Source organism: Hemicordylus capensis, chromosome 4, assembly GCF_027244095.1.
Source record: "Hemicordylus capensis ecotype Gifberg chromosome 4, rHemCap1.1.pri, whole genome shotgun sequence".
In the NCBI taxonomy this organism is placed as follows: Eukaryota; Metazoa; Chordata; class Lepidosauria; order Squamata; family Cordylidae; genus Hemicordylus; species Hemicordylus capensis.
Genome location: NC_069660.1, coordinates 50,081,530 through 50,099,780, shown reverse-complemented (window position 1 = coordinate 50,099,780; position 18,251 = coordinate 50,081,530). Strand labels below are relative to the sequence as shown.

Sequence of the window (18,251 nt, the reverse complement as noted above, 5' to 3'; positions counted from 1 at the left end):
ATTTTTTAAATCACACTAATCTTATTTATGTGGGGAAGCCAACACGAAACCTTCTGTTGTGCCACGCAGATTCATGATGGGGCAGAGTGGGAAGGAAATGTAATTTTTCAAGTCATCCAATCAAAATAGCAGCCTATCTCATTCATATTCGTATAGGGGTGTGTGTGGATTAGGTAGCCTTCCTCCAATTTGCAGGGTCCACTCAAGACTGGATTTTTTGTCTTTGCAGAAGTGATATTTTTTCCAAGTTGATGCCACCATTGGACTAAAGCTGGCAATATTGCATTTATAAATAAGTAGAGAAGAAATGTTTATACACCATTCTTTCTAAAGCCTTTCTTAGTGTGCACTTATGGCTACAGTATTGGAAAGGTTGATTACACTGTAATTGCCAGTAACTGTTCAGTCAAGTATGCCTCTTTCTATATCAGAAAGTGAATTTTGGCTTGTAGATGAGTGCAAGCAGCTCATCTGTTTGTTTGTTTGTTACATTTATATCCCGCTCTTCCCAAAAGGCTCAAAGTGGCTTACCAGAATACCAAAAGGGCTCACTTTAAAAAAAAATTAAACAGAAGTTTAAAAGTTGTCAAAGGGGAGGGTCCAGAAGGTACTTGGTCCTCCTCAGGTCAATGGAGGCAGGTCAATGGAGGAGCCTTGCTGCTTGCCTTATCCTCTGCTGCAGCCTGTAGAGAGGAGTTCAGTCTTCACAGAGGGTAGAACATCTCTAACCCAATATGGCTTTAAAAATTAATAATCAAGTAGTTCCTTTAGGCCAGTGTTCTATTTTTTAATTAAGAAAATACCTTAGGAAACCTTAGGAACTCTTAACAGTGCAGGGTATTAAGATTATTTTTGGCACTATTCAATTCCAGTCTCTGGACAGCCTTAAAGGTATTCTATTTGTCATGAAGATGCTTTCAGAAATGTGAGGCTTTCTCCTGTTGAACCCAAAATGATGTAAATAAAGTTAAGGTCCAACTAGTATTTTGGAGAGAATTGGGGGAACTCTTAGGAATATCTCATTGATGTGGTTTTGCTAGATTTGTTTATGAATTTTCCAATTATCTAGTGACTGTGTCTTATTCAGCAACGGAAACTTCCCTTTAGGAAAATGATCTCTAAGAATGCATGTTGTGACTGAGATTATTTTCATATATACTTTGCCTGTGTGGCCATAATACAAACTGCCATTTCCAACCAAAAAAGAAAGTATTATACGTATTAAAAATTTCTTTAATTCCTTTTCTTGTAGGACTCAAAACTAGAACCAGCCACCTGCTTTCTCTGCTTCCTTATGACTTTGAAGTATTCGGTAGATTTGAGTTTTAAAAATAACTTTCAGGCTCTATTTTCCAAGTGTCATGTTCCAATTGGTGCTTATGAACTGTCACATCTCTTTGAGCACAGAAAACATGGAGGCGTGATTATTATTTTTTAGTACTGTATTCTACATTCCTGAGAAGTACTTCAAAGAAGCTAAGCGGGTCAGGAAAGGATTAGAACTGATTCCACAGAGGTGTAGGAAGAATAGTTTTCTAATGGTTGGAGTGGTGGTTTGAAAATACATTCTAAACTTGGAGACCATTGGAGGAGACGAATGTACCTTAGGTTGCTCAGTAGTGTTTGCTGCAGCAGAGAAATGAATATGTCATTTGAAACAATTCAGTATCTCACTTTGCAGTCTATCTGCTGTATAACTGGTCTTGCTAAAAATGAGTGTCCTGGCTGTTTCTTGTTTGAATTGGTCGTACCCCCAGTTCTATTTACCAGTTACTGTTATGGAACTCAAAGTGAGCTGAGTATCCACAGTGGCTCTCCATATCTGTGTCACAATTTCTGCTTTCTCGAGTACAGTAACCATTCCCATATATCTGCTCTGTCCTCTTGTTTTCATCAATGGCACACAGGACTGCCTCACATACCATGTTTCACCTACACAGATATTGCTCTGGAGAAGGAAAAAGCAAATACTAACCAAAGAATGTAAGCATGTTTAACCATACGTGAAATGCTTCACCAAGCCATATTTACCGGCGGTGAAAATAGACACACAGTGTTTTTCACATGCTGTATAGGTTTTTTCTTTCCATTAAATATGTGTGTAGGAAAAAATACCATCTTTGAAGTCCTTAGTATGAATAAAATATTGGTTGAAATGGGGATTCTTTTGTTCAGCACTCCCAGCTACTTTGTGCAGCTATGTTCTTATTGTTGTTTATTCCTCAAAAGGCCTTCAGGGAGGTTGTGGGAGTAATCCCATTGCATCTAACATATCTGCACTATTTGCACCATCTGGAAAGAAATATTTTCTGCTAGGCAGGCAGAACAGTGGCTTTTAAACTCTTTCTGTCTGCCAGGAGTCCTTTTCACATAAACTAGTCTTCTGGAGAATCTTTTACCCATTGCTGGTTATATGTTCTGGAATGCTGAGCATTTTGTGTGGTGTGCTGGCCAGGCCTGTTGGGCTTCACCAACATTGTGTGATGTGAGAGCGCACCCTAGAACACATCAAACATTCCTACAAGTTGTATATCTGTCTGTCTATCTGTAGTATAGTATGAAGTTGTATATTTCACTGGAGATCAGAACTGATGAGCAAGCTAGCTTTCAGGGAAGCTTGTCTACCAGTACTGAACTGATAGAGGAGACTTAGGTTCCCTAGATCACAGTTTGAAAGCCCTGATTGGCATCATGACTATGGATGTGCTAGGAAGATGTCCATGTTGCAGAGAGCTTCCCCACTACTGTTGCATCTCTGTGTGCATTTCGTCAGTCTCCTGCCTCCTGAAGTGCCCTGTGTCACCCGAAAGTATGCCCCTGAGGCCTGTACAGCTATTGGGGACATATTTTTGGGTGAGTCAGGGCACTTCTGGAGGCAGAGGAGATTGAATTCATCTCTGCTGCTGCGCACCTAATGCTGAACAGCTAGGAAAGCTCTCTGGAGCACAGATGCATTTTTCTGGCATGCACACTTTGGTAAGAGACTGAGTGTAACTTTGGCATTTCTTTCTCCGTGCAGTGACAGTAATCAGTGGACTCATCATGCTATTGCTGTTCTTCTCCGAGCTTCAGTACTATCTCACAAAGGAGGTAATTGAGTCTTCCCTTCTGCCTCTGCTTCTGGTTTTCTTTTGTTCTTTTTAAAAATGTCCCGATGCTTTGGTAGTGGTAGATAGAGTGTTGGACTAGGACTGAGAAGACCGAAGATCAACTCTCCACTTGGCCATGAAGCTCACCAAGTGGCGGCTGACAGTCAGTCTTTCATCCTAACTCTCATCTCTACAACCCCATGTGATGTAGAGAGGCATATCACCCTGAATTCCTTGAAGAAAGGTTGTGATAAAAATAAAGAAGCCTTGGCAAGGTATAGACTTCTCCTAGTCATACTTTATAAGGATCCTTGTATTCCATAATGGGCTTTGTTAAACTTGGGGAAGAGCTTGCACGTGCTATGCAAAAGTTCTCTTTCTTTTGAAATGCTAAGGTCTATCACTGACATAAATTGGGATTTTTTAAAAAGAGAAATCACAATAAGCTTTCTTTGTCATGTTTGACTAACATTGGACATGAAGCATTTCATTTTAGAAAACTGAGCAAGCAACTATTGCATTGTAACTATTGTACTTGTGCATTCTCCTTGCCTGCTTATTAGGACCCTCCATTCAGTTGTATTATTTCATACACGCCTAATCAAAGGAGGAGGTCAGTATATCCAGCCTTGGTTCTTTTGCCTCCAAAGTATTCTGGCAATGATTGTTGTGCTCTAGGGGCTTTTCTCCTTAACTTCGGGGCGGGGGGGGGGGAAGCTGAGCTATAATCCACTCACTAGGATGGGATGGGTGAGAGGAAGAAATTAAAAATAAAAATTTATTTTTTTATTTAAAATATTTCTATACCGCCCAAAACTTACAACTCTAGACATAATTTAGATAGTGCCCTTCAACTAAAGGTTCTAAATCTGTTGCTTAGGTCATCCTAGTTAACCTAATATAAAACATAGATTATTGTCTTCATTTATGACAACTTTCTGAAGCTGAGCTTACCTAGCACACCAAGGATAATGAAATAAAGAATAACATAGCTGGATGTAGGATGACCCTCAAAAGCAACTTTATCTACACATCTGGGAAGACAACAGTGAAGTTAGTTAGTTGTTTATTTACGATCGCAGTGAAGTAATTTCAGCTGAATTCTTGGATGGAATGCTGTTTTTTGTGTTTTTGTTCTTAGGTGCACCCAGAATTATATGTTGACAAATCAAGAGGAGACAAGCTGCGGATAAACATAGATGTTGTCTTTCCTCATATGCCATGTGCTTGTGAGTAAATTCAATGAATTTCAGTTTTGTTAAACTGAAGTGGATACTGCTTGGCAGCTCGCATTACTAAAAGACTTTCATTCACAGAAGAGACTGAGCAGCTATTTGGAATTCTCTAAATGGAGTGAGCAAGAGGAATGCTAGTAGTTAAGTAGGTGTTTTGAAGTAGTGCAAGGAAATGGCTTTCTCAGCCTTCAGCCCTAAGTAAGCAGTGGGGTTAGGTTTAAGTAAAAACTGGGTGGTATATAAATTGAACAATAAATTAAATAGACCCAAGTCTCTCCTCACATAGCAAACTGTCCAACTAATTTTGACTGGTGTCCTGTTTCGTATGCCCCTGAACATATGAATGTACCTAGTATGAGTTAGCAAATCAATATTTATTGTAGGAATTCTCAGATATCTCAAGGAAAGGTCTTCACTACACTATCTACCTGAGTGGGTTTTTTTGTTTTTGTTTTAAATCAGGGAATTAAAACAGGGACACGTATACCAGCAGACAGTGTGGTTTCCCACTAAGCTGTGGCTCTTTCCTTCCTTGGATGGTGCCATCCAACACAGATAAAGGAATCCTCTTCAATTGTGGTACATCTTCCTAGTCTTTGGAAAGATTCTGTCCACGAAAATTTTGTATTTTGCACTTCCTCTCTTTGGTAGCTCAGAGGTATATTGGAGAGATACAACTTTCAAGTACCATTGAGATCTCAAGAAAACTACTCTGATATGTCTGTGCTAATTCTTTTCCAGATTTGAGCATTGATGCAATGGATGTGGCTGGAGAGCAGCAGCTAGATGTTGAACATAATCTCTTCAAACAGCGTTTGGATAAAGAAGGCAAGCATGTTACTCCAGAGGCAGAGAGACATGGTAATACAACATTGTGCCATGGGAACAATATCACAGGCAAAAAATGCCAAGAGTGGGTTTTAGCTCTGTTATTAGCTGATCTAATGGCAGTTGCTCTACCTGCACTGGAGGCAGGCAGTTACTACTCCTAGTGGAGATACACCATTGCAGCAATATGTGGGGGTGGGAGCGGGGGCGTTCTTTATGTTGATGATAAAAGCCCTGCTGGATCAGACCATCAAGTCAACACCCTGTTTGCCACTGTTGCTTCCCAGCAACTGATTTTCAGTGGCATCCTGCTTCCGAACTTGGAAGTCCGATATAGCTAGGCCTAGTCTCATGTTTGCAGATACTTGCTGATGCAAGTATTGTGTCTGTCTTTATTTCAGAACTAGGAAAAGAAGAGGAGACAGTATTTGATCCAAACTCTTTAGATCCTGATCGCTGTGAAAGTTGTTATGGAGCAGAGTCTGAAGACATCAAGTATGCCTTTATTCCCTCACTGTGATCTGGAGTGAAAGAGGTGGAGATGTGGGAGGGAGGGGTTAAAGAGTCATACCTTCTCTTGAACCAACGGAGAAGGTGAAGGTGTGCATTAATTATCACCTGTACTCAAGGGCTATGTGCTTTCCTATTTTCCTGATGTGAAGGTAAATTGGAAGAGAGGGTTAATGGACAGTGTGTGGATTTCATTAATCTTCTGCCCTGTAAGTGATAGCAGAGGGCTGTGTTCCTGTCCGTTACCAGTCATAATATCAGACAGGATTTCACATAAGTCTACTTTCAAAGGGCTGACAGTCTGGGAACGTCTCAGCATTTCTGCATCAGTGACAAAAGCAGATTTATATGTTGTTTCCACGTTGTGGTCTTAATTATTGCAGTTCCTTGTGTGATCTTTCCCATGTGTGCAACTTGTTAATTGCTGTAGGGATAATAAATCCCTCTGTAGCTTTGTGCCACTTTGCATGGATCCTTTGCAGACATAATATGGTACCTTTATGCCTATAAGTTAAGAGTGTGCTGTAGTCTGCTGCTTGCCTTGTAATGGGGTAGGGGTGTGCAAACTGGCTCGATGTTCAAGAGGTTCAAAGTCGAGCCAGTTCAGTCCAACGGTCCAGGGTCGAACCGAACCACCCGCTGTTCGGTCCGACCCCGGACCGAAACCTCCCCCCCCGAATGTTCAGGAGTTTGCGAGGAGTTGTTGTTGTGTTTAATTTCTTTTAAGTCACTTACCCCCTTCGGGGGAGTTCCTTGAGGTGGCAAGGAGGTCCCCGGAGGTTCCCCTTCCCCCCGCCAGCCTCCGTTATTGCCGTCTCCGGCCCATTCGACCAGTTTTTCGGCTCGTTCAGGCCTTCAAACCTCGGCGTGGTGGACATTTTGGACGACACCATGCCTGCACAATTGGCCTGACCCAGGCCTCTCAGAGGCCAATTGCGTAGGCGCGGCAGCATCCAAAATGGCCACTGCACTGAGGTTCGAAACTGGCCGAACGGGCCAGAGGTGGTGATAACAGAGGCGGGGGGGAGGCGGAACTTCCGCAGACCCCCCCACCGCCTCAAGGAACTCCCCTGAAGGGGGTAAGTGACTTTAAAAATTAAAAAACGCAACAACTCGCGAACAGCCCCCCAGACTGGGCGGGGGGGTTCGAGGGGGTGCTGGGCCGAACTGGCCTGGTCAGGTTAGAGTCCGGTCCAGACTCTAACCAAACTGAGCCAGCCGGTTCCGTGCACATCCCTATAACGGGGTGGTGGAGGGAGACTCATAACAGCAAGGATATCTCAGGGAAGTCAAGATGATGTGAGATTCTCCAGGCTTTCTCTCTCTCTTGGTCTTTCCCCAGTGAGGCTTAACTGGCTGCTTAGTCACTCCCATGGTATGGATGAGAGGCCTTTTGAAGATCCTTGTGCACCACTGTAGCCAGTGCATCCCACCAACTCTTCCTCCATTTTATTATTTATTTATTTATTACATTTGTGCACCGCCCTAAACTTTCTTCTCTGGTCGGTTTACAATAGTATAAACAAGTTAAAATATATACAAGCACTTAAAAGAATTAAAAAATTTAAAAATCACCCACAAATTAAAAACTTAAATTCTTAAAGAACAGAAAAAGCTTGGGTGAAGAGGTGGGTTTTGAAATGCTTTCTAAAAATTGTCAGAGATGAGGAGGATCGTATCCCAGTAGGGAGCGCATTCTACAGTCTTGGGGCAGCAGCCGAGAAAGCCCGTCCCCGTGTGGCCACCAGCCGAGCTGGCAGCAACTGGAGACGGACCTCTCTGGATGACCTCAATGGGCAGTGGGGATCATAATGAAGAAGACGCTCTCTTAGATACCCAGGTCCTAAGCCATTTAGGGCTTTATAAGTTATGACAAGCACTTTGTATTTTGCCCGGAAACCTATTGGCAGCCAGTGTAACTCTATCAAAAAAGGAGTGATGTGGTCTCTCCGAGATGACCCAGAGACCAACCTGGCCGCCACGTTCTGTACCAACTGAAGTTTCCGGACTACATACAAAGGCAGCCCCACATAGAGCGCATTGCAGAAGTCAAGTCTGGAGGTTACCAACAGATGTACCACTGTCTTGAGGTCGTTCATTTCAAGAAACAGACGCAGCTGGCGTATCAGCCGAAGCTGATAGAAAGCACCCCTGGCCACCGCCTCAACCTGAGAAACCAGGGAGAGGTGTGGATCCAAAAGTACTCCCAGACTGCGAACCTGTTCCTTTTGGGGAAGTGTGACCCCATCTAGAACAGGGAGATCAAAATCATCTCTAGAGTTCTGACCCCGCACAATAAGTACCTCCATCTTATCTGGATTCAGTTTCAGTTTATTCTCCCTCATCCAGCCCATTACTTCTTCCAGGCAAGCATTTAGGGAAGTTATGCCATCTCCTGAAGAAGTTGACATGGAGAAGTAGATTTGAGTGTCATCAGCATACTGATAACACCCTGCTCCAAATCCCCTGATCTTTCCCAGCGGAGAGATCATCAGGGGATGTAGATGTTAAAGAGCACTGGAGAAAGTATGGAGCCTTGAGGGACACCATACTTAAGCTCAGATTTCGAAGAGCAACAGTCTCCAATCAACACAATCTGGAATCTGTCCGAGAGGTAGGAGCGGAACCACTTTAAAAGAATGCCCCGCACCCCCAACCCCCTCAGACGTTCCAAAAGGGTACTGTGGTCAATAGTATCGAAAGAGATACTAGATATTTTAGAGAGAACCTATATACTTTCTCCCACCCTTTATGCCTCCATTCCATCTCGGAAAGTTTCAAAACCCTGTAGGACACAGAATCTTTTTCTTGTCCCTGAGAACACAGCCAATTCCTTGCTTAATCACTGCCAGTGTGTGTCTCCTCACTCAACATCCTCAAACATATATCACCTGTGAGGTCTCTGGGAGACCCACAAAGGGCAATTGGTAGGCTTGCTGTTATGCCTGTCTCACTTTGGGAGTATATACACACCCCAGTGGTGTCCATTAGGCTTTTGGTACACTTACTGACCGTTCTTTTTTGGAATCATAGTATGTGCTGTATGAAAAACTCCTTGTATATCTTTCCCATGACTTTGTTCTCCTCCATTTTTAAAATAGGATTATTGACCTTAAAGTGTGGCAAGGCTTCATAGGTGACTTCTGCTTCAGTTTTGTTTGTTTGTTTGTTTGTTTCAGATGCTGCAATTCCTGTGATGATGTGAGAGAAGCATATAGGCGGCGAGGCTGGGCTTTTAAGAACCCAGACACCATAGAACAATGCAAGAGAGAAGGATTTAGCCAGAAAATGCAGGAGCAGAAAAATGAGGGCTGCAAAGTATATGGATTCCTAGAGGTCAATAAAGTGAGTGAGGCCATTTTTACTACACTACTTTTTCAGGTGTATGAAATCCTAGTGCCAAAGTGCCATATGGTCTGTACACTCTTGTGTCTGCACAATTATGATGTTTCTGGCTTTTTCAGCAATGCAAACTTAGTGTTGAGTGCTATATAAGATAGCTACTTGCAGAACAGAAATTTAATATTGTGATTGGGCAAAACTGCATCTACATAAATCTTCTGTCTAAAAATTGGTCTTTTAATAAACCCTTAGGACAATGAAGTCTCTACAACATAGTTGTGACCTGATGTCTCAGTGATGTATAAGAGTTATGTGCAGAGCAGACGTGTAATTCTACCACGTAATTCTGCTTCCTGAAATCATTATGATACCTTACTTACTACTGTAAATAAGAATGTCAGTAACTAGCTGAAGTTTTCTCACAATTTCTTTATGGGGTAGACAACTCCTGTTGACCTTTTTTAGGATTGCCATAGATTTATTCCTTTGTCTATTGTGAGGTGCCTTTGGTGGCATTAGCTTCCCTTATACATTTCTTAGATTGATAAACAAATATTCTGCCATTCTTCATGTATGAGTTCATGGTGGCTTCCAACAAAATTATTTTTAAAAACACAGTCGCCTCTAAAATAATAATAAATGTAGGATAAAAGACTATAAATAAAACAGGGCAGTCAGAGACTGTATAGTTAGCGGAAGGCCTGCTGAAACAAAGTATTTAACTTTTGTATGCATGTGAGTAATACTTTTATAGGCTATCAACCAGTGTTGAAACAATGTCAGGAGCAGTCAGAAATGGAAAGGATTTCTTTCCTTTTTGAAGAGAGATCTAAGGCCAGATTTAAGAAATACAGTGAATAAGAATAGGATGCTGTGATAGTGTGGAAGTGATACAATTGATGGTTCCACATCAGTCTTGGGTAAAACTGGAAGTAACTTCTTAATGCTCTATTTTGTGAAAAAGGATTCCTTGCAAACAGAAAACTAGCACAGCAGAAAGAGGAAAAGTTAGGCTTTTTTCTCCTGATATTATTAGAGGCCAGCCTAAGTGTCTCCATCACATTACCCTGCTAACGGAACAAAAGAGGCATCTTTCTAAAGTGCTGATTCTCTTTATTTAGCAGGGGGAGAGCAACTGGCCCTATCCATCCCCAGCACAGTACCTCCAGTGACTGTTGCTGGCGTCTATCTTATGTTTCTTTTTGGATTGTGAGCCCTTTGGGGACAGGGAGCAATCTTTATTTATTTATTTATTTATTTATTTATTTATTTATTTATTTATTTCTCTCTCTATGTAAACCGCCCTGAGCCATTTTTGGAAGGGCGGTATAGAAATTGAATTAATAATAATAATAATAATAATAATAATAACAACAACAACAACAATGGTTGTAGCCCTGCCTGCTTCCTGTTGTGCTCATTGTCTACTTGCAAGGATTTCTTTCCTCTCTTTTCTTTTTTTTTAGGATAACATTTTTTTAATGATCTGCAGTCTGAAGTGATAGTCTGTTCCACCATCTAACTTTGACCTTTTCTTACTAGATGTATAGATTCAGCCTAACATTGTTGGTATTAATGAAGATGTAGTAAGACTGAACAAAACTTAGTATTTCCTTTTGTGTGACATGGAATAATTGGCATTTTATTTAACCATCTAGTTTGTGTTTCAGCCTTTTTATCCTTACAATATAGAATAAGGATATAATGATTATCAAAATTCCTGGTGAATATTATTTTAAATCAGCATCTGAGTATTTGAGATTTCAACTTTGCACAAATAACTGTTCTGGTTTGCTACAAAGTGTAAACTAAATTGTTAGGAGATTGTTGCATATGTTCTTGAGCCAGCATTGCTGTTATACATAATTATTAAGCAGTTTATAGAGTATCACATATCAATACAAACTCATAAAAGGTTCAGTTTGTGCTGTGAAAAACATAGTGGCCAGCATCGAGACTGACACTGCATTTGCAGCGTAATGTTTTGTGTGCAAAATGGGGGAGGGGCAATTTTTGCTGATCCCCACCCACACCAGTGTTTCCTCTAAGTTGTGTGCATGCACACACACACACAAATGTTATGATGTCTGCTCCGTTAATTTTAGCTCCTGCTCAGGTTGACTCAGGAAGGTCCCATTTTGAATGTGCGTGCATACAAACTGCCTTGATACTGCCGCCCAGAACAAAACATTCTGTGCACAAATGAAGAAAATTAGAGGGAACACTGCCCCCCACCTTGACTTTCCCTCTTTGCTTCCTGTGAGAACTGCAATACTCTCAGATGCATTTTCAGGAGGCACACAAGACTCCAGAGGAAAGTGGGTTTGAAAATTCCTCCTCCTCGATTGCATGTGTGATGTTATGCCACGCACATGATATTAATGTGAATGCTGGTCATTGTCTGTGACTAAGAAACAGCTTGCAGGCCAACATGAAAAGTTCTAATGCAGCACAGTTGGAGTGAGAGATGGGGAGAGTGCTCTTGCTGGGGTGAGAGATGCAGACTGTTCTTTCCCTCCAAAGCCTATGCAAGTCCAAAATGACAGGAAGTGCACATTTGGGGCTCAGAATCATCGGTTCCCAACCTTGGGTCCCCAAGTGGTGGTGGATTACAACTTCCATCATCTGTAGCCACAGCTGGGGATGATTGGAGTTGTAGTCCAACAGCATCTGGGGACCCAAGGTTGGGAGTCCCTGCTCTGAATCATAGTTCCTGCTTGTTCAGATTGAGTATCCTTGTTTGTTTCCAGCACCCAGTGCAGCAAGCAGTTTGTCTTTACATTGTTGTGTATCCATGGACATCAAACCCTGGAATATCACTTCTGTAGCTTCCTCTACTTTATATACCCTCTCTTTTGATTTAAAAATAGCTATTAGATGTTGAGATTGAATGTTGGGTAAAGGCCTCAAATATTATTATTCTAGTCCAAAATTAGCTACAGTGTCCTCAGAGAGACAGATGATCTAAAGCAGAGGAAATAGAACGTACATGCTTAGAATATTAGAAACTCCTTCTTGAATACATTGATGATGTGTGTCAATATCTTCAGATACCCTAAGTTTGGTTTGAGATGAGATTTTATATATATTCATATATATATACACACACGTAACAGCCTAACTTTTAAAAGTTGTCTAATAGTGCTGTTACAATCTGTTGTGGGCATTGGACAGTTTTAATGAAATGTGGCTGTCTTTTACAGGTAGCTGGCAATTTTCACTTTGCTCCAGGAAAAAGTTTTCAGCAGTCTCATGTTCATGGTAAAGTAGCTTGCATTCTTCTGAATGTTCCTTTTTTGCTTATTCAGGAGGAAGTATTGGGTAACATCCACAGTTGGGCTGACTCTGGAGCAAGCACTCCTATTCCAGATTAAGAACAAATGTGGATGCTCTCCATTACAACATGGACTTCAGTACATAGAGCTTGATGGATCTGGGTGAAGAGGAACTGGCAGAAGGCAAATGTTTGGGAAGCAGGATTCAAAATAGTGCCATTGTTCACATGAGGGGACATCTGAGAAATTCATAGCATCTGATTCTATAGCACAGTGCCCTTATGCTACAAACCAGTTCTTGTCAAAAAGCCTATCTTGGAAGTATTATGAATTTTAAAGCCATTCAAACTGTTAATCACATTTCAGTTCAAATATCTGGTTCCTTTTGTAAGCTGTTAATATGATGACTTAAATCATTAACATACGTATACTAGTTTAAAACAGCAAGATTTCTTAGTTTCCTACTTTGACTGCAGTCCATTAGGATTTTAATCCAGATACCCTCATATGTGTTTATTGCAGGGTATGGCAGAGTTCCATGAGCATACTGGGCAATTTCTCATGTCATAGTTGACAATTGGGATGTTTTTGAATTTACAGTTCCAATCTATTGGATTGTGACCTAGATGTTAGGATGATTAACCCACTTCAGGAAAAAGTAACTATAGATTGTACAGCTTTTTCAAAACTGACAAGATCATTGTACCTATGTGATAGCTCAACAATTTATCTGAAAATTTCTTCTCTTGCCAAAGCCTCTGTGGGTTTGTGCTACAGAATTACTACTTCATATACTTTTTCCTTGATCTATTCATTGTTTTTGTTTCATCATATCCTGATCATTTGAAAACTAAAGGAAGATGACAAGCCTTATTTTTCTTTACTAGTTTTCCTGTATCCTCTCAAATGGCAGCTTTGGCCTGGTTTATCAGAGGATCATTCCTCAAATACCATCCCCTGCTAAATGAAGCTGTGTTTACCAGTGAGTTCTATTAATCACCTTGATGATGGCAACTCTTATCAACATTCCTCATCTTCTTTTCGGTCAGATCTAAAATAATCATCTTGTCCAAGTTTTCTACCAGTTCTCCCTGCAAGCCATCGAACTTGTTCCCTTTCTGGGTTACTATGATTTCTCCATGTCTGTCCTTTTCTTTTTCTTTTTGAAATTCTTCCAAAGACTCAAGATGCTGTGTAAATACTGCAAATTCTTCCTTGGATAACTTATAAAACCCAGGTTTGCTTGGCTTTCCAAAGGACCATCATTCTTGCCAAAGTTGTTATTTTTTTTAAGGTCTGTACTGTTGTAGAATCTTTTTTTGTTTGATTTTGCTCCAGGAATCCATCCAGCGTGTCACTAAGATAACTTATATTTTGGCTTCCTGGCTACCTAAGCTGCTGCTCTTTTTCCATTACATAGCATGAAGACTACCTGTTCTTTCCTGTGATCTTCTTTCTGTCTTTTAAATTCTTTCACAGATGTTACAACGATTTTGGAACTTGACTTTGGTTTGGCAGGGAGGTAACCTATTTGATCTGGATCGTGATCCATTGTGATAATAAGAAACTGGGTTCTGTGCCTGCGCCTGGCATTAGATTCTGTAGGAACTCTTGAGAGAAACTGCCACCAGTTGATGATATGAGATTGGTTGTTTCTTAAGAACATGTTTCATAGACTGGACTGTTTTGTGTTTGGAATATAAATGCTGAACTGTATAATAAAGGCTAACTTGGGGCTATAGGTAATCGGCAGAACTATCTGTGCCAACCAAACAACTAAATTTTTAATCTTTGAATAGGCCTAAGTCTATGCAAGACTGCAGCCAAATACTCAAGGTTGTGGAAAGAAGGTTAAAGTTATAGAAGTGTTTGTTATAGACTCTGATACTAGAATGGATTTAAATGGAGTCTGTATCTTGCTCAGTTCCATGGCCCTCTAACTAGCTCAGATGGTGATATATCACTCCTACAATCATGTTACTACCTGATAAAAATTAAGTGTGGGGGAAAGATTATTAGATATCTAATGGGAATACATTTCTAATGGGAATTTAGCACATTCTGATAAAGTGCATAATGTTCATCATTTATTCTGGCTACTAAATTGTGCATATGTTGTAGACTTCCCCCATACCTGTGGTATTAGAACAGCTAAAGTCATGCCAATTTTTTTTCCCAGTTGAGAGGCAGTTGACCAGAGGTGTCTATTCCTAGGGAAAATAGTTCTTTGGCAGACTTCCTGTGCTGTAAGTGTCAAGACCCAACTCGGTCATTGTGTTGGTTGTGAAACGCTGAATGCAAACTGCCAAGACTAATGCAAACCGTTCCACTATGCAAAGAAGCATTGGAAGTCTTATCCTGGCTAGGCAGAAAATGGAAATTGGTTGACACTTGGCTAAACTGATCACTTCTAATTTCTAATGTTTCCCACATTATCTTTGCTAAAATATGGAATAATCTGTATTGTGTGTGCCAGGAGGCCCTTCCCCTCCACAAACATAAAGAGCAAAGATGCCTCAGCCTTCGGGAGGCTGCATAAACATATAGATGCAGTTTGTAGTATGGCATGCTAGCTTTCTCTGGGGGCCTATAGGTGCTGACCTGTAGGAGTTGCATGGGCATATCTGTGAGGAGCAGCACAGTTTTCCTTCAGCCCGTTGGGCCAAGTATGCATAAGGGGGTCTGCATGCAGCTCAGTGTAGTTTTGTGATCCTTCACAAGCCATGTGCCCTAGACTCTGAGTTGTATAGGCAAAAGAGCCTGCCTGCTGAAGCAAAGCTAATTTATAGTATTGCCTTTTGGTTTTGCATCCTTGCTTTTCAGTGTAGACCTCTGAATGTGTCTCTCTTTCTTTTCTTAACCCTGCTCGTTTTTACAGTGCACGCTGTTGAGAGTAAGTGTTTCTGACTTCTTTCCTTTACTAATTCTGTAATGCCTATAATTAAAATGATTTGATTTTCTTCCACTGAAACTTGGTGCTACCTAAAGATTTGGTTAGGGTTAGGTGTAAGCAGGGACTGTGTGTTTTCAGTCAAAGAGCTGCAGATGTTTTAAAGCTTTAAATGGTGCTTTTAAAAAGAAAGAAACAAATTCAGGTCAATTTGATCATAGTCATGTCCTCACCTTCTGAACTGTGTGTGCCCCGTGGAGTGGGATTGTCCCTGCTGGTCCTGCCTGGAACTGTCATGCATTCCACGAAATGTGTAAATAGGGCTCTGTGCATGTGCATACAACCATGCATGTGTAGGCTTTTCCACACAATCGGAACTTCAGATTGTGCAGGGTTCCTAACTACATATTCAGAATCCCTGCAATTACAATTGTATGCATGTAAAGCCATTTCTGCTGCATATGTGGAAGTCTGGGTGACATCAGCTTGTTAATAAACACCTATTTTATAATTTTAAGTTCTCTTGCTGAAGTCTACAAACCTTTTTAGTTTCAATCCAAATGAGAGAGTAAAAGATGATACTGAATTTAAATGAATAAGAGGAGCTGAGAATGTGTGTGTACTTTTCACATCCAGCCATTGCTGACCAGGTTAGTTGGTAGTTAAGAGCTTTGACAGATCTGATGATGGTAGTGGCTAGAACAGTGGAATTTTAGTGGGAGGGAACTTTGGAGCTCTTCTAGTCTACATTTTGAAATTCTAGTTCCCTGCTCCATGCAGGAATCTGCTGCAGCACTGCTATTGAGTCGTTGTTTTAAGAGCTGTCAGGACAACTGCAGTTCAGAATTGTGGAAGACAAAATAATGCTTTTTGGAGAAATTCTGTATTACCTTTATAGTACATACACTTTTAATCTCGGGTTACCAAGAAATGTGAAGTTCATCGTTAAATAGTTTATTCTCCGAGAAAGTGCTTTATGTTTGCTAACAGTTCATTAGAGAGAAGCCAGCAGTATATATATAAAATGGGAACACTCACATTGAGTGCTTAGTTGGTGGGTAGTGTCCTCCAAAAAACTTTGAATTGTACTACATGAGCACTTGGAATTGCACATTATGGATTAAGATTCACTATGAAGTAGGCTCTTCAAAAGGCAGAATTGCCTAGTTTCGGATCTCGTTTCTCCAACCTTGGCTGTGTTGATCAGTTCAAATTCTTTGTTCACAAGCCTGCATTTTATGGCTGGTATAACACTGTGCAAGTGGCCTGAATTTACCTGAATTCAAGACTAGACTTTTTCAGAGTTCTTTGATTTTAGAAATCAGGGGGCCATCTTAAATTCAAAGTCATCCTCCTTTTGGGTAAATAAGGATATAATGTATTTAACCTCTATTTTTTTAAGGGGCTTGTCTTAAATTCAGAGTCATCTTGTATTGTGGTAAATACGGTAGTCTTTTCTCTGCCTCACCATTTATAATTGATTGACCAATTACAAATGGCAAGGCAGCTGAGTGACCAGTTTGGGCATTTTTGTGGATTACTGAGAGCTGCTTCATGCACATTTTAAAGATTTATGCCTAAAATTCTTTCATGTTTACCCTCCCACCCCACCACACATTCACAATATAAAAATGTATATGTGTATGTGACTTACATAAGAAAAAGATTGAGAAAATGGTTTCATGTCCCAAAAGGCTCACAACAAAAGAAACACAAGGGAAATAACAGAAACACGTTGCTTACCTGTAACTGATGATCTGGTACAGATCCGTCGATATCCATAAGAATGGGGTTCTGCGCCTGAGCAGAAGCCATGCAGTAGCCATGCCTGAGCTTGTCAAAGCGTCCAGGCCACACCCCCACGCTGCAGCGTGCTATTTAAGGCATGGCTAAGGTGCGAAGTTCCTCAGTTCTTGGACAACTGCCGTGGAGGATGATCACCTAAAGCAGGTGAGTTCATCCATGATGAATACAAGAGCTCAAGAGAAAAGGCTGCACACCTGTACACACATAGAGGCAGCACTACTGCAGAGGGGAGGTCGAGAGGGTCTTATGAATATCAACGGATCTCTACCAGATCATCAGTTACAGGTAAGCAACCTGTTTATCTGGTTCGAGATCCGTCGATGCCCATAAGAATGTGTGTTTAGCAAGCTCCATTAGGAGGAAGGGGGCAGTAGTAGCTATTGTAACACCCGTTTCAAAACTCTTCTCCCGAAGGAAGCCTCCGCAGCAGAGCATACATCTATGGCGTAGTGCTTTACAAAGGGAGACTCTGAGGACCAGTTAGCAGCTTTACAGATGTCCTCAAAGGTCACCCCAGAAAGGTGTGCAGCGGAGGAAGCATAGGCCCTGGTAGAGTGGGCTTTTATTGCTTCTGGTGGCGGCTTGTTCTGTAGATTATAAGCAAACAGAATAAGTTCAGTCAGCCATCTTGGCATTCTTTGTCTTGAGATTGGGGAACCCTTGGTTGGTCCTTTATAGGATATGAAAAGTTGGGCTGACGATCTGAACGTTCTCGTGCGTTCCATGTAGAACAAGAGGGCATGGCATACATCCATGGCATGCAGTGTTCTTTCCAGGGCAGAAGAAGGGTCCCTTAAGAACGTTGGTAAGATGATATCCTGATTGAGATGGAAATTAGATACCACTTTTGGTAAGAACGAGGGATCCAGATGCATGTGGACTTTGGGTAAAATATTGTATAGGGAGAATCCACTCTGAGGGCTGTGAGTTTACTCACACGTCTTGCAGTAGCGATGGAGGTCAAGAAGGCTGTCTTCCAATAAACCAACCTTAGTGAAGAGGTGGCCATGGGTTCGAAGGGAGCCTGGGTTAATGATGACAGAACCAATGACAGGCTCCATGGCTCCACCGGAGGTTTAATTGGAGGATAAACATGTGAGAGGCCTTTCAGGAAGGCTTTGCTCAATGGGTGCGAGAATAGTGTACTACCATCGCACCCTGGGTGGTATGAGGACAAGGCAGCTAGATGGACCTTTAAGGACACATTGGCTAGTCCTTTCGATTTCAGAGTCGTGAGGTACCGTGAACCTCTTGGATTGAAGCCTGTTTAGGTAGG

At 41.3% G+C, this 18,251-nt stretch overlaps 1 protein-coding gene across 3 annotated transcripts in view; it reads left to right on the top strand.

Moving 5' to 3' along the window:
- ERGIC3 (ERGIC and golgi 3) overlaps positions 1-18,251 on the top strand; it is a 32,020-nt gene that overhangs the window by 579 nt on the left and 13,190 nt on the right. The window contains exons 2-8 of one of the 3 annotated variants that reach the window (XM_053248152.1): positions 3,020-3,090; positions 4,231-4,318; positions 5,066-5,152; positions 5,554-5,647; positions 8,842-9,007; positions 12,208-12,265; positions 15,158-15,172. In XM_053248152.1, the coding sequence (XP_053104127.1) occupies positions 3,020-3,090; positions 4,231-4,318; positions 5,066-5,152; positions 5,554-5,647; positions 8,842-9,007; positions 12,208-12,265; positions 15,158-15,172 (579 nt within the window). Of the gene's footprint in view, positions 1-3,019; positions 3,091-4,230; positions 4,319-5,065; positions 5,186-5,553; positions 5,648-8,841; positions 9,008-12,207; positions 12,266-15,157; positions 15,173-18,251 lie in introns of all 3 variants that reach the window. The other 2 variants (XM_053248150.1, XM_053248151.1) reach the window with 2 other exon arrangements.